An 18089-nucleotide genomic window follows, 5' to 3' on the forward strand; every position below is an offset into this window, starting at 1 on the left:
CCAACAATACACTCTCTCCAGGAGGCATTAATTCCCAAATACCCATCGGCTGGGAGCCTAGCATTCAGAACACCTAAGTTTATGGGGGACACCTGAATCAAACCACCACAGCACCTTTACCAGAGTCAGCTGTGACCTGCCTAGCTTCTCTCAGAACAAGCTTCTGGGCATCTAAACAGTACTTCCACACTGACTCCATGTCAAGTTTCTCTACACATGCGTCAACTAACCATGGAACAGTTTTTTTTCATATCATATGTACAGATTCTTTTTTTGTTTTTGAGGTAGGGTCTCACTCTAGCCCAGGCTGACTTGGAATTCACTATGGAGTCTCAGGGTGGCCTTGAACTCACGGCAACCCTCCTACCTCTGCCTCCAGAGTGCTGGGATTAAAGGTGTGCGCCAACACGCCTGGCCAGATTCTTTTTTTTTTTTTTTTTAAATTTTTTATTTATTTGAGAGTGACAGACACAGAGAGAAAGACAGATAGAGGGAGAGAGAGAGAATGGGCGCGCCAGGGCTTCCAGCCTCTGCAAATGAACTCCAGACGCGTGCGCCCCCTTGTGCATCTGGCTAACGTGGGACCTGGGGAACCGAGCCTCGAACCGGGGTCCTTAGGCTTCACAGGCAAGCGCTTAACCACTAAGCCATCTCTCCAGCCCTGTGGCCAGATTCTTATCTATAATCTCTCACTGGAGAAAACTCTTCTGTGGAGAAGAGTGAGAATGGGTGCAGCTGGGCCTCTAGCCCCTGCAAATGAACTCCAGATGCATGCACCACCTTCATACAAACATTTTTAAAAAGCTACAAAAAAATCACACCAATGGAAAGCTACATGTTTATTTTATTTCTATTAGAAAAATATCTGTATAAAATTTTGGTCCCCTTTATTCTCCTTTACAGGTGCATTCAAGTTTGAATACTGTAATTTAGTTTCATGTCTCTAACAAGACACTTATCTTATTATTTCATATCATGAAATCACTATTGTTTAGTTGAATTATGTGTGCTCTTTATCATTTAAGAACAGTGCCTCAGCTTTCCTACAATAACTCATCTTTTCCTTTACTTTGGGTAACAATGTAATGAATCTTTTCTCACATTCAGCAACATAAGTGTGTATAAGTGTAATTTATAACATCAGTAACTAGGTCCATTAACCTTCATCTCAGATCTTCCAATGATATGGTATTTATATGATAACTTCAGATACTTTAGTCACATTTATACTTGCCAACATCAGTTGTAAAAATTAAGATGTTAATTTAAAGACATAATGAAGATTCCAGAGTAAATAACAGTGGCCATTTATAATGATGCTGTTGTAAGAGGTCCCTGGACTGCTATTGCTTCAATCTCAACACGGCCTCCCTAGAAGGAAAATAAAACAAAAAACAATCTCAATCATTTTGTATAAATGCAGAGGTCTCAGCAGTACCTGCTAAACACAGATGCAAAAGGCTGGTGAAGTGGTCTCAAGTCACAGAGGTAAAGAAAGAACCGAATCAAACCTATGCACTGTGATTCCAAGTTCGCAGCTCTCTCACCTACACTCGGTACCTCAAGTTTGATGACAACAATCATTTCAAGTCACAGCTAATTAAAGTAATATAAGTGCTACTCTGGGAGACACATTTCCTTTAGGGGCAAGTTACAGGAGGCTCTCAGTAAGCGCTGCTTTTTTGTAGCAGGTACACTATGGGGACAGGAGGCACAGGACAAGAGGTTCTAGTGAGGGAATACCAAAACCAGGATGGTGACATGTATGCACCATTGGTTTAGAGAGCATTTTTCTAGCGGAGGGTCCTGATTTTCTTTCTTTCTTTTTGTTTTTGTTTTTCTGAGGTAGGGCCTCACTGTAGCTCAGGCTGACCTGGAATTCACTATGGAGTCTCAGGGTGGCCTTGAACTCATGGCGATCCTCCTACCTCTGCCTCCCAAGTTCTGGGATTAAAGGCGTGCGCCACCACACCTTGCCTTGGTGAAATTTTTATTCCAGAACTAAAACCCTAGTACAAATTTATAGTTCCCTCAGTAACTTTACAACAATATAACTGCTCTTAGAGCTTTTTTTTTCTTCTCTCTCACAGTTTAAGCACTCTCATTATGTATAGGCAGATGGGGGGAGGAAGGAGCAAATAAGCGTGCCAGGGCCTCCAGCCACTGCAAACAAAGTCCAGGTGTATGCGCCACTTTGTGCATCTGACTGTGTGAGAGTACTGGGGAATCAAACCCTGGCCATTAGGCTTTACAGACAAGCACCTTAACCACTGACCCATCTCTCCAGCCCTCCTGTATTTTTAAATTTCCTTCATGGTGCTTAGTTTAGTACGGTCAGAAAGCAATGCAGTAATTTGAAGTGGTGTGCATTTCGTCATCTTGAACTGTACTTACTTTGGGTAAAGCAGCAACCTGGTAAGCAGCTCTGGCAGGAAAATTACTCTTGAAATCTGAATTTAAAATAGCTTCATTTTAGTTTCCAGATACTGAGCTCTTATTCAACAATGCAAAAGCAAGAATCTGGTCAGTGCTTCTTGGACTCATCACTTCTTAGGCACAGCAAGATTTCAAAAAAGATGCTCATGTTCAGATTGGTCTGCTAAAATATTCTGCCATATGACTCACAATATTTAGTACTTTCCTAAATATCTTTCTTGAAAAATAATGAAATATGCAGTCTGGAGTTTTGGTCTTGTTTGATGAGAATGGGTTTGGTCTTTGAGGCATTATTTACAGACCAGTTATATGTCTAGAGAGTGGCTCTCTATCTTGAGTAATTTCAGCAAGTAAGTTCTTTCCTTGGTCATTTCTTCTGGGGAGAATAATTGTGATGGTTCATTTTGTCAACTTGATGGGGTTTAGAATCTCAGTGGCAACAAATCTCTGGGTCTGTCTGTGAGGGATTTTCTAGGTTAACTGAAGCTCCACCTTAACTGTGGGCGGCCCCATTCCATGGCCTGGGGTCCTGGGCTGAATAAAAAGGAGAAGGCGAGCTGAGCACCAGATTCAGTGCCCTCTACTTCTCTGCTGCAGACTGAATGTGACCAGCTGTCCCATGCTGCTGCCACTATGCCTGTCCCACCATGTAACCTCGAACCCTAGGCTGAAATAATCCTTCCTTCCTTAAGATGCTTCTTGTTAGGTATTTGGTCATAGCAATGAGAAACTAAGACAGCGGTAATTTTTTTTTTTTTTTTTTTGAGGTAGGGTCTTGCTCTAGCCCAGGCTGACCTCGAACTCAGTGTTCCTTCTATCGTTGCCTCCTGAGTGCTGGGATTAAAGGTGTGTGCCACCATGCCTGGCTCCTATTTGGTCTTTTCATGGCGGTATGCTGTATGCTTCCTGTCAGGTTATTGTTTTATGACATGATGCCGTTTTAGCATCTCCTGTCACTTTTAATTAACAATGGAAAGAAACTCATTCGTTGACATATTTATCTATCTTTAAAACAGTAACCAGTCTGGGCGTGGTGGTGCGTGCCTTTAATGCCAGTACTTGGGAGGCAGAGGTAGAAGGAACACTATAAGTTCGAGGCCACCCTGAGACTACAGAGTTAATTCCAGGTCAGCCTGGGCTAGAGCAAGATCCTACCTTGAAAAACCAAAAACCAAAACAAAACAAAACGAAATCCAAAACAACAACAATAACAAAACAGTAACAACTTACACTTTTTGTAGACTTCATTGACAGTACCAAAGTCATTTATGTCAGCCAGCAAAACAGTTGTTTTCACCACTGAAAGATATACACATTTTAGCTATGACTCAAAACACAATTTAGAAAAACAGTGAATTTTTGGTGAGTGTCTTGACTAAGATAGGACAGAAATGGGACTGAAGTAGTGAAATAAAACACTGTTGTTTCCCAGACAATTAAGACAACAATTTTAAAAAGAAGCAGACACTAAATATCGTATTATTGGATGCCTATATTCCTCAAAAAGACCAAGGAAATATCAAGCATATATCAACAGTATGGGAGTGTGTGGCTCAGTAGTACAGCCACTAACAACAAAATCCATCAATTAACAGTGAAGTAGGGCTGGAGGGATAGCTTAGCAGTTAAGGCGTTTGCCTGCAAAGCCAAAGGATCTAGGTTTGATTCCCCAGGACCCACGTTAGCTAGATGTACAAGTTGGCACATGCGTCTGGAGTTGGTTTGCAGTGGCTGCAGCCCCTGGAGTGCCCATTCTCTCTCTCCCCCTCCCTCCCTCCTTCCTTTCTCTGTCAAACAAATAATATAAAAAATAAAATATCTTAAAAACCAGTGAAGTACAATCAAGTTGCTCACCATTACTGAAGTCACAACCTGCAGCTTTCAGAATCTCTCCCATGTTTGTAAGAGCCTGTAAATCAAGGCAAGAAAGAGCTAAGGCTATATAAGGTTATATAATAAAGTTTTAATTCATGCTTCTACATGTGTCACTTATCTCTTCATTTTTCTTTTCTTTTTTTGTTTTTCTTTATTTTATTTTATTTTTTGGTTCTTGTTATAATTTATTTTTAAAAAAATTTTTATTAGCATTTTCCATGATGATAAAAAAAATCCCATGTTAATTCCCTCCCCCCCCACTTTCTCCTTTGAAATTCCATTCTCCATCATATTACCTCCCTATCACAATCACTGTACTTACATATATACAATATCAACCTATTAAGTACCCTCCTCCCTTCCTTTCTCTTCCCTTTATGTCTCCTTTTTAACTTACTGGTCTCTGCTACTAAGTTTTTTTGGTTTTTCAAGGTAGGGTCTCACTCTGGTCCAGGCTGACCTGGAATTAACTCTGTAGTCTCAGGGTGGCCTTGAACTCATGGCGATTGTGGTGGTTTGATACAGGTGTCCCCCATAAACTTAAGTGTTTTGAATGCTAGGTTCCCAGCTGATGGAGATTTGGGAATTAATGCCTCCTGGAGGGAGTGTATTGTTGGGGGTGGGCTTATGGGCTTTATAGCCAGTTTCCCCATGCTAGTGTTTGGCACACCCTCCTGTTGCTGTGGTCCACCTTATGTTGGCCAGGGGGTGATGTCCACCCTCTGCTCATGCTAACGTTTTCCCCTGCCATTGTGGAGCTTCCCCTCGAGCCTGTAAGCAAAAATAAATCTCTTTTTCCCAGAAGCTGTTCTTGGTTGGGTGATTTCTACCAGCAATGTGAACCTGACTGCAACAGCGATCCTCCTACCTCTGCCTCCCGAGTGCTGGGATTAAAGGTGTGCACCACCACGCTCGGCTCTTGTTTTTTCTTTTAGTGGGCTAAAGCTTTCTGAAATGCAGGGGAGAGGCTATATCTTTTTGTTGTTGTTGTTTTGGTTTTTCGAGTCAGGGTCTCTAGCCCAGGCTGGCCTTGAACTCACAGCAATCCTCTTACTTATGCCTCCTGACTGTTGGGATTAAAGGCCTGTGCCATGTCAAACCTGCTGTATCTTTTCTTAAAATGACTGGGATGAGGCTGGGCATGGTAGCTGATGCCTATAATCTCAGCACTTGGCTGCATATGAAGTTTGAGGCCAGCCTGGGCACATGAGATCCCAGAGGGAGGGAAGGAGGGAGAGAGGGAAGGAGAAAGGGCGAGAGAGAAAAAGAAGTCTTCAGTGCTAAAATATATCAATTTTTCTTTCAATATCCATTCAGCTGAAACAAGTAATTTCTGGTATTCTGTACTCTACACCATCTTTTTTTTGTTTTTTTCACTCTATACCATCTTAAGGATAAGTATGCACTAACAGGTTATAAAACATGTTTCGCTGGGCATGGTAGTGCCTGCCTTTAATCTCAGAACTTGGGAGGCAGAGCTAAGGATTGCTGTGAGTTCAAGGTCACCCTGAGAGTACATAGTGAATTCCAGGTCAGTTTGGGCAAGAGTGAGGCCCTACCTCCAAAAAACCAAAACAAAGCCATGTTTCTTTTTAAAGGAATGAATGATGTCAAAGGGCTCTTTTTTCTTTTCCTTAAAAAACAATATGGTGTCTCATGTCTGGAAACTTAGTCCTTGGGACCCCAAGGCAGGAAGATCAGGAGTTTGAGGCCAGTCTTATCTACATAGCAAATTTAGCACCAGCCTGGGCTACTTGAGACCCAGACTTCAAAAACCAAATCAAGGGCTGGAGAGATGGCTTAGCGGTTAAGCGCTTGCCTGTGAAACCTAAGGACCCCGGTTCGAGGCTCGGTTCCCCAGGTCCCACGTTAGCCAGATGCACAAGGGGGCGCACGTGTCTGGAGTTCGTTTGCAGAGGCTGGAAGCCCTGGCGCACCGATTCTCTCTCTCCCTCTATCTGTCTTTCTCTCTGTGTCTGTCACTCTCAAATAAATTAAAAAAAACAAAAAACAAATCAACCCAAAGCTTCCCCTCCCCTCCAAGATGATCAGTCAAACCAATATTAATGATTTATGCAGATGTTTTGACACACTGATCTCTGGAAAAATATCATGTTTTTAACTATAGCCTCAACTTACTTTTTCATTTCATTTTTCCTCTTCACTTTGGTGACAATATGATTATATTTTTTGTGTCTTAACAAATAATCTTCAAAATCAATACTACACGGGTAACAAACAATTCAAAAGCTATAAAAGTGCATTTACAGGACTGAAGAGATGGCGTAGTAGTTGAGGCACTTGCCTGTGAAACCTAAGGACCCAGGTTTGATTCCCTAGCACCAATGTATGCCAGATAAACAAGGTGGCACACGCATCTGGAGTTCGTTTGTAGTGGCTAGAGACCTTGGCATGCCCATTTTCTCTATCTGCCTCTTTCTCCCTTTCTCTCAAATAAATAAATGAAGTGTTTAAAAAATGCATTTACAGTGCAACTCTATTTCTCATTTCTTATGCATATTTCGAGAGATAGCCAATGCTTACACCAACATACATATTCCTAAACATACAAACACGTACACATGATCGCATACTGTACATGGCATATTGCATCTTACTTATATTTTGTTATGTAGCCATTTATCTTGGAGATCTTTCCATATCAATTAACTATTCTAGCTAGGCATGGTGGCACATGTCTTTAATCCCAGCACTTGGGAGACAGAAGTGGGTGGATCGCCATGAGTTCGAGGCCACCCGGAGACTACATAGTGAATTCCAGGTCAGCCTGGGCTAGAGCAAGACCCTACCTTGAGCCCCCTCCCCCAGAAAAATTAGTTAATTCTACCACTTCCTTATGGACGGACATTTAGGTTGTATCCTATTGTGGTAGAAGAAATTTAACAAAGAAACTATGCCCAGATGATACTCTAAAGCATGGTTCCTATTGGATAAGATTTACCAGGGACATAGCATGACTCCAAGTTTCCTCCCCATCTATGCAGCTGCACCCTGTGTGTGTTATCTGGTTAGTGCAGCCACAAACACAAACACCCCTGAGCAAGCAGCTTTCTGTTCTACATTTATACTTTCTAATCACTGATTTATTGCTAAGGAATTTTATGTTTGTGACCCCAAATCATGTAACCTTAGAAGCTTGTAACCCACCAACAGAGTAACAAATTCAAGATGATGTCAAACTACCTACTATACTGTCCATAAAACCTCTGAGCTATCAGAGCTCAGGGCTGAGGCTTTGGAAGTTATTCCCTTGAGTCCATGTCGACATGAATAAATTTTCTGATTCTTCACCCTACCTCTGGTGTCATCTCTGTGTGACTCAGTTTCCCGTAACACTATCTTGGGTATTACAACAGAAACAGTGAATGAATTGAATTATAATTTAATTCTATGAGTGGATTAGAATTGCATTCCTTTTTGTTTTTCTTTGTGGTGCTGGAGATCACACCAGCGGCCTCGTGCACACTAGGCAAGTACTCTGCCACTGTGCTGTATCTCCTGTTCTCAATTCTTATTTTTAAAATTTTTTTTGTTTCATTTTTATTTATTTAAGAGTGATAGAGAAAGAGGCAGAGAGAGAAAGAGAGAGAGAGAAGGAGAGAATGGGCATGCCACAGCCTCTAGCCACTACAAATGAACTCCAGACGTGTGCGCCCCCTTGTGCATCTGGCATCTGGCTAATGTGGGTCCTGGGGAATCGAACCTTGAACCAGGGTCCTTAGGTTTCACAGGCAAGCGCTTAACCGCTAAGCCATCTCTCCAGTCCCTAATTCTTATTTTTAAATCATGCTGCATGTAATCTTTGATATTTGCCTTTTACTAACAAATGCTGATTTTGTTTTTTAACTTCTGTGGTGGTGATATTTATTGGGAGAGGACAGAGGTTAGTGACCCTGAAAATTTCCCAATCCCTCTGAAAGTGTCAAACTGTTATTTGAGTTTGATGATTCAGGCTTAAAGTCACCTTGGTGATAAGGAGGTGGTATTTCTCTCTCTGTTTCTGTCAAATGATTTCCTACATTTCCAACTCTCCAACCCAAACTGTCTTGTACCAAGCAGTGAGTAGATTAAAAGCATTTGTCTATTAATCTCTACAAAAACAAACCAGGGAAGTAGACTGTGATGGTTAACACTGTCAGGGAAAGGGGGTTAAGCACCAGCATCCACCTCTCTCTGCTTCCTGACTATGGAGGCAATGTGACCAGCTGCTTCATGCTCCCGCCACCATCATGGACTGTGTCTCCTGAAGTGTGAGCCAAAATAAACCCCTTCTTCCTTACTGCTTCCTGTCAGGTGTTTCATCACAGCCATGGGAAACGTAACTAGCACATGTTAATACTGTTCAACATTACCAGCAGGGTGGAAAAATGACTTACTTGTTTAGCTTCTTCTGCTACTCCTCCTGGCACAAGCTGCCCAGTTGAAGGATCCATGCCCAGCTGTCCTGAAATGTACATGGTCCTGTCCACTAAGACAGCTTGACTGGAATAAACAAAAAGCCAGTGCATATGTAAAATATAACATAAAATTCAATGCTGAAGAGCATTTTAGGGCTGGGAAAGGTGGCTTAGCGGTTAAACACACTTGCTGGTGAAGCCTGTCAGTCCCGTTCAATTCTCCAGTTCCTACATAAAGCCAGATGCACAAAGTCACGCATGGCAATACTCACTTTTCCCTCTCTCCCTCCTCTCAAATATTTAAAAAATATTTACTTACAAGCAGAATGGGGGGGGGAGGGAGTGAGTGAGTCTGAGTGTGAGTGGGTATGCCAGGGTGTCTTGCCACTGCAAATGAACTTCAGATACATATGTCACTTTTTATGCACCTGGCTTTACGTGGGTACTGAGGAACTGAACCATTGCTGGGATGCTGAACATGCAAAGCAGGCAGTTTGTGGGGAGAAGGGATTTATTTGAAGTTTATAGATCCAGAGCAACATCAAATGGAAGAAACTGGCTCTAATTTAAAAATCCGAGCAGAGAGGACGCCACGAAACAGCCAGCACCACAAGCAAACACAGAGTTCAAGATTTCTAGGAATACATTTAGGCTGGAATTCAGATCCACCCCCAGAGACATGCCCCGCCCCCACTCTCAGCCAAGTGGTAGGATACCCAAGTCTACAAGCTTTAGTAAATTTTAGCAAATTTGCATCTCTGGGGGACACAGACACTTTGTAAAAACAATTTGGCATTCATGCCAAATTCAAGCCGGGTGTGGTGGCGCACACCTTTAATCCCAGCACTCGGGAGGCAGAGGTAGGAGGATTGGCTTGAGTTCGAGGCCACCCTGAAACTCCATAGTGAATTCCAGGTCAGCCTGGGCTAGAGTGAGACCCTACCTTGAAAAACTAAAAACAATAAACAAATCAAACATTCTCTCAATACCCTACCCAGGTCCCCATTCTCTTTGTAACTATCTATGAGAATGAAAATGTGCCCAAAGACCTGAATGTTCAGAATAGCACTGCACATGATGAAAAAAGGCAAAAACCAAACCACTGATACAGCCAACTGAAGACTGCATGTGGCCTGAGGCTGCTTACATGAAATTCTCCTAAAGAAAAACCACAGCAGGACAAAGGAGATGGGTTGTCTGGGGGCGGGGTGGACAATTAACACAAATGGACATGAGAAATGTTTTTGGGGGTGATGGAAGTATTATAAAACTTGGCTGTGGTAGTGAATGGATGACATATTTACAAAAACTCATACTTAAAATGATTTTTTAAAAATAAGAAACTTGACAGGGTATGGTGGTGCATGCCTTTAATCTAAGCATTGGGGAGGTAGGGGTAGGAAGATCGCTGTGAGTTCAAGGCCAGCCTGATACTATAGAGTAAGTGCCAGGTCATCCTGGGCTAGAATGAAACCCTACCTCAAAAAAACAAACAGCCCGGCGGCGTGGTGGCGCACGCCACTCGAGAGGCAGAGGTAGGAGGATCACTGTCAGTTTGAGGCCACCCTGAGACTACATAGTGAATTCCAAGTCAGCCTGAGCTAGAGTGAAACTCTCCCATGAAAAACAAAACAAAACAAAAAACCTGCTAGGAGCCTTTTTATGTAAAAGGTAAAAGATTTGTGTGATCTGAGGAGAAACCAAAGTATAGGAACTTTATTAAAAATGGCAATTTTCATGGCCTGGACATCCATGACCTCACAGTGCCTGACACTACCTACACAAGACCATCATAATAGGAGGAAAAGATGATGACATCAAAATAAAAGAGAGACTGATTGAGAGGGGGAGGGGATATGATGGAGAATGGTGTTTCAAAGGGGAGAGTGGGGAGAGGGAGGGCATTACCATGGGAAATTATTTACATTTATGGAAGTTGTTAATAAAAGAAAGAATAATAAGCAATTTTCAGATAAGACCAATCACGGCTTGTTGAATAAGGATACAGTTTTGAGGGCAAGCTTCCCTACTGCACCTACTTTTGTAACTGACTTAATTAGTTGAGAACCTTATTGTATGAACATATTGCACAGTGGTCACATTCCCATCAGGTAATCCTCTTAGGTTCTCTTTCCCCCATTCCCAGTCCACTGAGGACCCTCCTCATTGGGGTTACTGCTATTCACTGTGGGGTCATGAATGCACCAGTCTCTGTGGTGAGAAAGTGTTTTCTGAGCCTTTGCAACTTTTCCTTGTAATGAGAATGCTAACTTTCAGAAGTAGGATAAAATCACAGGAAAAAAATAACTCATTATACAGATACTTGAAAGAAAAAGGCCAGCACCTTCAATTTTTTTTTTAAATCAAAAATATATTAGTTTGGGAATAAAGAAGGCACCTCTTAATTTTTTTTGGTTTTCGAGGTAGGGTCTCTCACTCTCGCCCAGGCTGACCTGGAATTCACTATGTAATCTCAGGATGACTTTGAACTCATGGCAATCCTCCTACCTCTGCCTCCTGAGTGCTAGGATTAAAGGCGTGAGCCACCACACCTGGCTTCACACTTCTTAATTTTTTTAAGATGTTGAAAAAAAAAAAACCTTAATAGCTTCATTTGAAAGTAAAATTTGTTTTAGTACTTACATGCTTATTTAGAAATTTAAGACTCTTATTTTCATCATCTTCTCCTTGTTCTTTCTTTTATTGGAGAGAGAGAAAGAGAGGGGGATATATATATATATGTATGTATATATATATATATATATATATACATATATATATATACACACACACATATATGTATATGTATATGTATATGTATATATAGAGAGAGGGAGAGGGAGAGGGAGAGGGAGAGGGAGAGATAGTTAGATAGATAGATAGATAGATAGATAGATAGATAGATAGATAGATAGATAGATAATGGGCACACCAGGCCCTCTAGCCACTGCAAATGAACTTCAGACACACGTGCCACCTTGTGCACCTGGCTTACATGGGTACTGGGGAACTGAACTTCAGTCCTTAGCCTCGCAGGCAGGCCCTTTGATGCCTAAGCCATCTCTCCAGCCCCTTCCTTAGGATTCTTATTTTTGTTCTTACTCTACCTTCCAGGCCTTTCCAAACTCCCGAGGAGTAGGGAAACCATGTCGCTGGAGCTGTATAGGGCTCAGATGATTCCTTGCACATAGTAAGCCTACCATAACCACCTTGTGAGGTTTTGCTCTTTGACAACTTAGTAGCATCAATAATTGTGGCTGTCCGCTTTATTCACAATAGCTGGGAAATGGAACCAGCCTAGATGTCCCTCAACTGGTGAGAGGATAATGAAGATGTGGCACATTTACACAATGGAGGCCTACTCAGTGGTAAAGAAAAATGAAGTTATGAAATTTGCAGGAAAACGGATGGATCTGGAAAGGACTATACTTAGTGAGGTAACCCAGGCCCAGAAAGCCAAACATCACATTCTCTCTCATATGGATCCTAGCTACAAATGACTGGACTTCTATGTGAGTAGGAATAAAACTCAGTAGCAGAGGACAGTATGCTAGAAAGGAGATATAAAGGGAAGAGAAAGGGAGGGAGGGGCAACTTAGTAGGATGGTATTGTATAGATGTAAGTAGAAGAACAGATAAATGGGGGTGAAAAGGCCTAAGTGAAGTCAGGGGAAGAGACTGAGTAAAGGAAAGGTAGAAAGAGGGCTAATCAAAATCTAAGAGGAGGCTGGGCATGGTGGTGCATGCCTTTAATCTCAGCACTTGGGAGGCAGAGGTAAGAGGATCACCGAAAGTTTGAGGCCACCCTGAGACTACATAGTGAATTCCAGGTCAGCCTGGGCTACAGTGAAACCTCACCTTGAAAAACAAACAAACAAACAAACAAAAAATCTAAGAGGATATAAATAAGTCACATGGAAACCTACTTTTTTGGACAATGGAATGCTCATAAGACATGAGATTGTTATTAGAAAATTTTCAGTGCCAGGGATGGGATACCTTCCAGTGAGTTGTTGGCCAGGGAGGTCCCTGATATTCCCAAAACTTTACAGGCCATTGCTGAGGCCCTTGGTTTCCTACCAGCAATAGATGGTAAGACCCTATTGCTGAAAACTCCACATACTTGGGCTGCAAGGTCACTGAGAAATCCTGGTGGAATTGAGCTGATAACCTCCTCCATGTAGACCAGCTGACAGAAAGTTGGAAGAAGCCATTCTGCATGTAGTTCAATGGGAGAGAGAGAAATCACCAGTGAAGATACTCAACAGTGGACACTGCAAGCCTTGTATTTGGCTAGCCAGGCTAAATGAGCCAATGGTTACAATAGTGGCATGTCTGTTATGGGGGAAACCAACTGCCCTCTAATTTGACTGGAGGTCTGCTCCATGGGAGGGAATATATCCCTTATACTGAAAACCTATAACAGGGTAGTCATGAGCTCTAGGGGTGTAATGTCTGCTGCTGTCTGGCTAAATGTACATACTATGCTCATCAAACTGCCCAGTAAGCATGTCTCTTAATGTTCATACCCATATATTAATGCTACTCTCATTTTTGGTTAGAGAAGCTGCTCTTTTCAGATGGCGATGACCTTGGGATGACTCAGAAGGCATCTTGGTGCTGAGAAGAAGTGACAAAGGAGTACTGAGCACTGAAATATCTCAGTCACACCTTCCAAAGCTCAGGGTCCCTTGTGGAAGAGGTGGCAGAAAGAATGTAAGAGCCACAGGAAGGGTAGGACCCCTTACAATGTGCTCCTCCAGACACAAAATGGCCTGGATATCCATGACCTCACAGTGCCTGACACTACCTACACAGGACCCTCATAATAGTAGGAAAAGGTCATGACATCAAAATAAAGGAGAGACTGATTGAGAGGGGGAGGAGATATGACAGACAATGAAGTTTCAAAGGGGAAAGTGGGGGGAGATTACCATGGGATATTGTTTATAATTATGGAAATTGTCCTTAAAAAATTGTGGCTGCCAATTACCATCTTCTTAACAGGACCTGGTGGTTCAGAATGTGGGGTCTAAGTCTAGGAATTCTTAACTATCTGGCTTTCACCCTGGTCTGCAAGTAAGATAACTTTTGGGCCTGTGAATGTGTAACTTTTCCTTGGGTTAAACAGTACCATCCATTAGCTATCTATTAACTGTCCTGTGAAGAATTAGGCCATATGCCCTAATCCTGAACAATATCTCCAATTCTCCCCACAACTTAAAACATACTTTAAGTTTAAAATGTATTATCATTCATCAAAAACTTTATGATGCTAAAATGAAACCAATTAATTCGCAGAATATCAAAAATAAGCATTGGAACAGAGACTATTTGAGCTCCGTGGTTACCTCCCAGAGATTTAAAGACATTTATTCACAAAAATAATTACATATTTGATACTTTCTAATTTGTTAAGTTCCAGAAATTTCTAGAAATTTAAAAGTGTACTGGTCTACTTTGAGGACAAAAGGTAAGCTGAACATGGTGGTTCCAGCGACACTTGAGAGGCAGAGGGAGAAAGCTCACCATGAGTTTGAAGCCATTTGTGGGGGTAGGGTTACTGTTGAGATGGCTCAGTGGTTAAAGGTACCTGCTTAAACCCAGCTTGGGCTACATAGTGAATTCCAGGGCAGACTGGACTAGAGAGATTCTATCTCAAAACAAGACAGCCAGGCATAGTGGCGCCTGAGTTTAAGGCCACTCTTGAGACTACATAGTGAATTTCAGGTCATCTTGGGCTGGAGTGAGACCCTACCTCAAAAAAACCCAAAAGAGTTTCCTACCAGGAATAGATGGTAAGACCCTATTGCTGAAGACTTCACATACTTGGGCTGCAAGGCCACTGAGAAATCCTGCTGGAACTGAGCTAATAACTTCCTCCATGTAGACCAGCTGACAGAAAGGTGGAAGAAGCATTCTGCATGCCGTTCAATGGAAGAGAGGGAAATCACCAGTGAAGATACTCAACAGTGGACACTGCAAGCCCTCTAATTGGCCAGCCAGGCCAAATGAGCTAACTGGTGCAATAGTGGCATGTCTATCATGGTGGAAACCAACTGCCCTCCAATTGGACTGGAGAAACCGCTCCATGGGAGGGAATACATCCCTGATACTGAAAACTTAAAACAGGGGTAGTCATGAGCCCCAGGTGTGTAACATCTGCTGATGTCTGGATAAATGTATATACTATGCTTATTAAACTACACAGTAAGCACTTTTCTTAATATTCATACCCTTATGTTAATGCAAATCTCACGTTGGGTAGAGAATCTTCTCTTTTCAGATGGCAGTGACCTTGTGACGACTCAGAAGGTATCATAGTGCTGTAAAGAAGTGACTGGAGTACTGAGTAACATCTTGAGCACACCTTCCAAGGCTTACAGTCTATTGTAGAAGAGGTGGCGGAAAGAATGTAAGAGCCAAAGGAAGGGTAGGACTCCTTACAACGTGCTCCCTCCAGATATAACATGGCCTGGATATCCATGACCTCATAGTGCCTGACACTACCTACACAAGACCATCATAAGAGGAGGAAAAGATCATGGCATCAAAATAAAAGAGACTGACTGAGATGGGGAGGGGATATGATAGAGAATGGAATTTCAAAGGGGAAAGGGGGGGGAGGGAATTACCATGGGTTATTTTTTATAATCATGGAAAATGTTAATAAAAATTGAGAAAAAAACCAAACAAGCCAGGTGTAGTGGCTCACACCTTTAATCCCAGCACTTGGGAGGCAGAGGTAGGAGGACTACCATGAGTTCAAAGCCACCCTGAGACTCGATAGTGAATTCAAGGTCAGCATGGGCTAGAGTGAGACCCTACCTTGTAAAACAAAAACAAATAAAAACACAACAACAAAAAAAGACAAAACAAAACAACCCCATCCCCCACACCAAACGAACCAAAAAACTGGAGCAGTAGAACTTTCAAAAATATTCTAGTTTAGTCTCATGTCCTAATCTGTGCCACATTATTACTGATAGCACACAGGAAAACAAGGACTTAGCACTGAGATGTTGAAACCCCTCAAGGCTCTGTCCGCCAGAATCTTGAAATGTGCTGAGCTGACTAATTAGTGACATCACCCCATCCACCTCAATGCCACGTACTGAAAGGGACACAGTAGAATTCTTTGTAGCGAGGCCTTGGAATTTTAAAGGTGCACTCACCACAAACTTCATGCACAAAATACTCAGCACCAAATGTTTCTGATTCACTTTTATTAGGACACGGTGTATTTTTTCCACCTTTAATATAAAACATCCATGACCTCACAGTGCCTGATAAAACCATCATAATAGGAGGAAAAGATCATGACATCAAAATAAAAGAGAGACTGATTGAGAGGGGGTTTGAGCCAACTGCAGTATCTACCTAAAATTTCATAATACTTCTTTTTTGAGTTATTTTCACACTTTCTTTTCTTCTTCTTTTTTCCTTTTGTTTGATTTTCGAGGTAGGGTTTCACTCTAGCCCAGGCTGACCTGAAACACTATGTTTCATTGTTAAAAGAATCAGAACTGAGCCGGGCGTGGTGGTGCACACCTTTAATCCCAGCACTTGGGAGGCAGAGGTAGATGGATCACCATGAGTTTGAGGCCACCCTGAGACTACACAGTGGATTCCAGGTCAGCCTGCACTACAGTGAACCCCTACCTAAAAACAAAAAAACAAAAAAACGATACTATAAACTCCATTTCCAAAGGAAAAGTGGCTATAGGATATACTTTAGTGATAATGAAAAACAAATTATTTTAGAGAAAAAAGTTACAAGAACACATAGGATAAGATCCAGTGGTTTACAAGTTGAAATGTTTGAGGGAAAAAAAATGCCTTTAAATGGGCACTTTGGCCCACGTCTGTAATCTCAGCAATAAGAAAGCTGAGGATGGAACCAAGGTCAGCCTGCATAGTGACACCTTGGCCCTCAAAGTCCCCAAAAATGAAGTTTTAAAAAAGTAACATTTCTTTTTTTGTTGTTTTTGGTGGGGCAGGTTTCAAGGTAGGGTCTCTTTCTAACCCCGGTTGGCCTGGAGTTCACTATGTAGTCTCAGGCTGGCCTTGAATTTACCGCTAGGACCCTATCTCTGCCTCTCATACAAAACAATGATGTTTAAACTTGTTACACTCAAAGTCAAAACTTTGAAAGGCACTCACACATTTGTTATTTGTTTGCTGTGTTGGAGTAATGAGGATTTCTAACAAAAGCTGCATACAATCTGTTTCATACTAAAGATGAACTGCTAATGATGAAAGTTCTGGGATCCAAGGCGTAGAACACCACCCCCAGCAAAAATAACATTTCTATTTAAAAGCACTTCTGACAAGTGGAAATGAATGACAAAGAGTATTTTTCTGACTAGCATACATATGCTTTGCTTCAGCAACTAGGATAACCTCGGAAAATTATCTTTGTTGTGACTTGTATTTGATATTATTAGTGGTAAATAAGTATGACCATCCTACACGTTATAAAAACCAAGGACTTGGTAGATGCGCAGGGATTTGCTAAGCATTTTTTTGTGAATTCAGACAACGCCATGCAACCACTTCTGTTGATGGGATTTATTCCTAGAATCCCAAGAAGATTGGACCACATTTTATATATGCTAAGTAAAAGAAGCCAGTCACAGAGGACCACATAGTGTATGATTATATTTATAGGAAATGTCTAGACCAGGTGAATCTACAGTGAAAGAAAATAAATTACCAGTCGTAAAGGGATTGGGGAAGACAAACAAGAGGAGTGAATGCTGAAGGGCACGGGATTTTTTTCAAGGGTTATGTAATGTTCTGAGATTAGAAAGTGGTGATAAAAATTCATTGAACTGTACACGAATTCTAACGCCTGTGAATTATATTCCAATGCAGTTGTTACCAAAAACTGGAGACACCAAACAAAAAACGGAGATAAGACCACTTCCAATCAGGGAAAGCTGGGCTCCAGGTGCAAGGCAACCCCAGCTTGGTGGTGGTGGTGGTGGGGGGAGAACAAAGTCCCAAACTCTGTGTCACACTAGGGTTCCCCTATTCCCTTTGGGGTCCGGGTGTGTTGTCACCATTCAGGGCTGTTTCCCAGTGTTGCACGGGGCTGCCGGAGAACCAAGACACCTGCTTGGACTCTGACCCAGCTCCAAGCTCGCGCGACCCCGCACGCCTGTAGTCCTTCAATGCTCCTGAGCAGCCACATTACCTGTAGGGACCAATAGCCCCCGGGGCTTTCGCGGTGCTGATCACCTTTCTGACCAGGGATGCCATCCTCCTCTCTCGCAGACGCCCTCGGGACAACGCTGCACCGCAGCTCTACTCACGTCTCAATCGGCCTGCAGGCCCGCCCCGCGCCGTGTCTGCGCG

The 18089-nt window shown here is 42.3% G+C and overlaps 1 protein-coding gene across 1 annotated transcript; it reads right to left on the bottom strand.

Annotated features, from left to right (window-relative positions):
• Positions 1–826: 826 nt before the first annotated feature.
• Rida (reactive intermediate imine deaminase A homolog) lies at positions 827–18086 on the bottom strand. The gene is made up of 6 exons (XM_045143971.1): positions 17929–18086; positions 8709–8814; positions 4291–4345; positions 3667–3735; positions 2395–2450; positions 827–1371 (listed from the first exon to the last, which is right to left on the bottom strand). The coding sequence occupies exons 1-6, from the start codon at positions 17991–17993 to the stop codon at positions 1309–1311; spliced, it is 414 nt and encodes a 137-aa protein (XP_044999906.1). The 5' UTR covers positions 17994–18086; the 3' UTR covers positions 827–1308.
• Positions 18087–18089: the final 3 nt, after the last annotated feature.

The sequence above is a fragment of the Jaculus jaculus genome, chromosome 2 (assembly GCF_020740685.1).
Source record: "Jaculus jaculus isolate mJacJac1 chromosome 2, mJacJac1.mat.Y.cur, whole genome shotgun sequence".
In the NCBI taxonomy this organism is placed as follows: domain Eukaryota; kingdom Metazoa; phylum Chordata; class Mammalia; order Rodentia; family Dipodidae; genus Jaculus; species Jaculus jaculus.

Bases quoted from the DNA above. Each gene is read 5' to 3' on its own strand.
- Rida (XM_045143971.1), bottom strand. From the start codon at position 17,993: ATGGCATCCCTGGTCAGAAAGGTGATCAGCACCGCGAAAGCCCCGGGG. The intron at 4,346-8,708 runs GTAAGTCATTTT...CTTGATTTACAG, and splicing joins TAGCAGAAGAAGCTAAACAA to GCTCTTACAAACATGGGAGA. The intron at 2,451-3,666 runs GTAAGTTGTTAC...TTTTAAATTCAG, and splicing joins CAATGAAGTCTACAAAAAGT to ATTTCAAGAGTAATTTTCCT.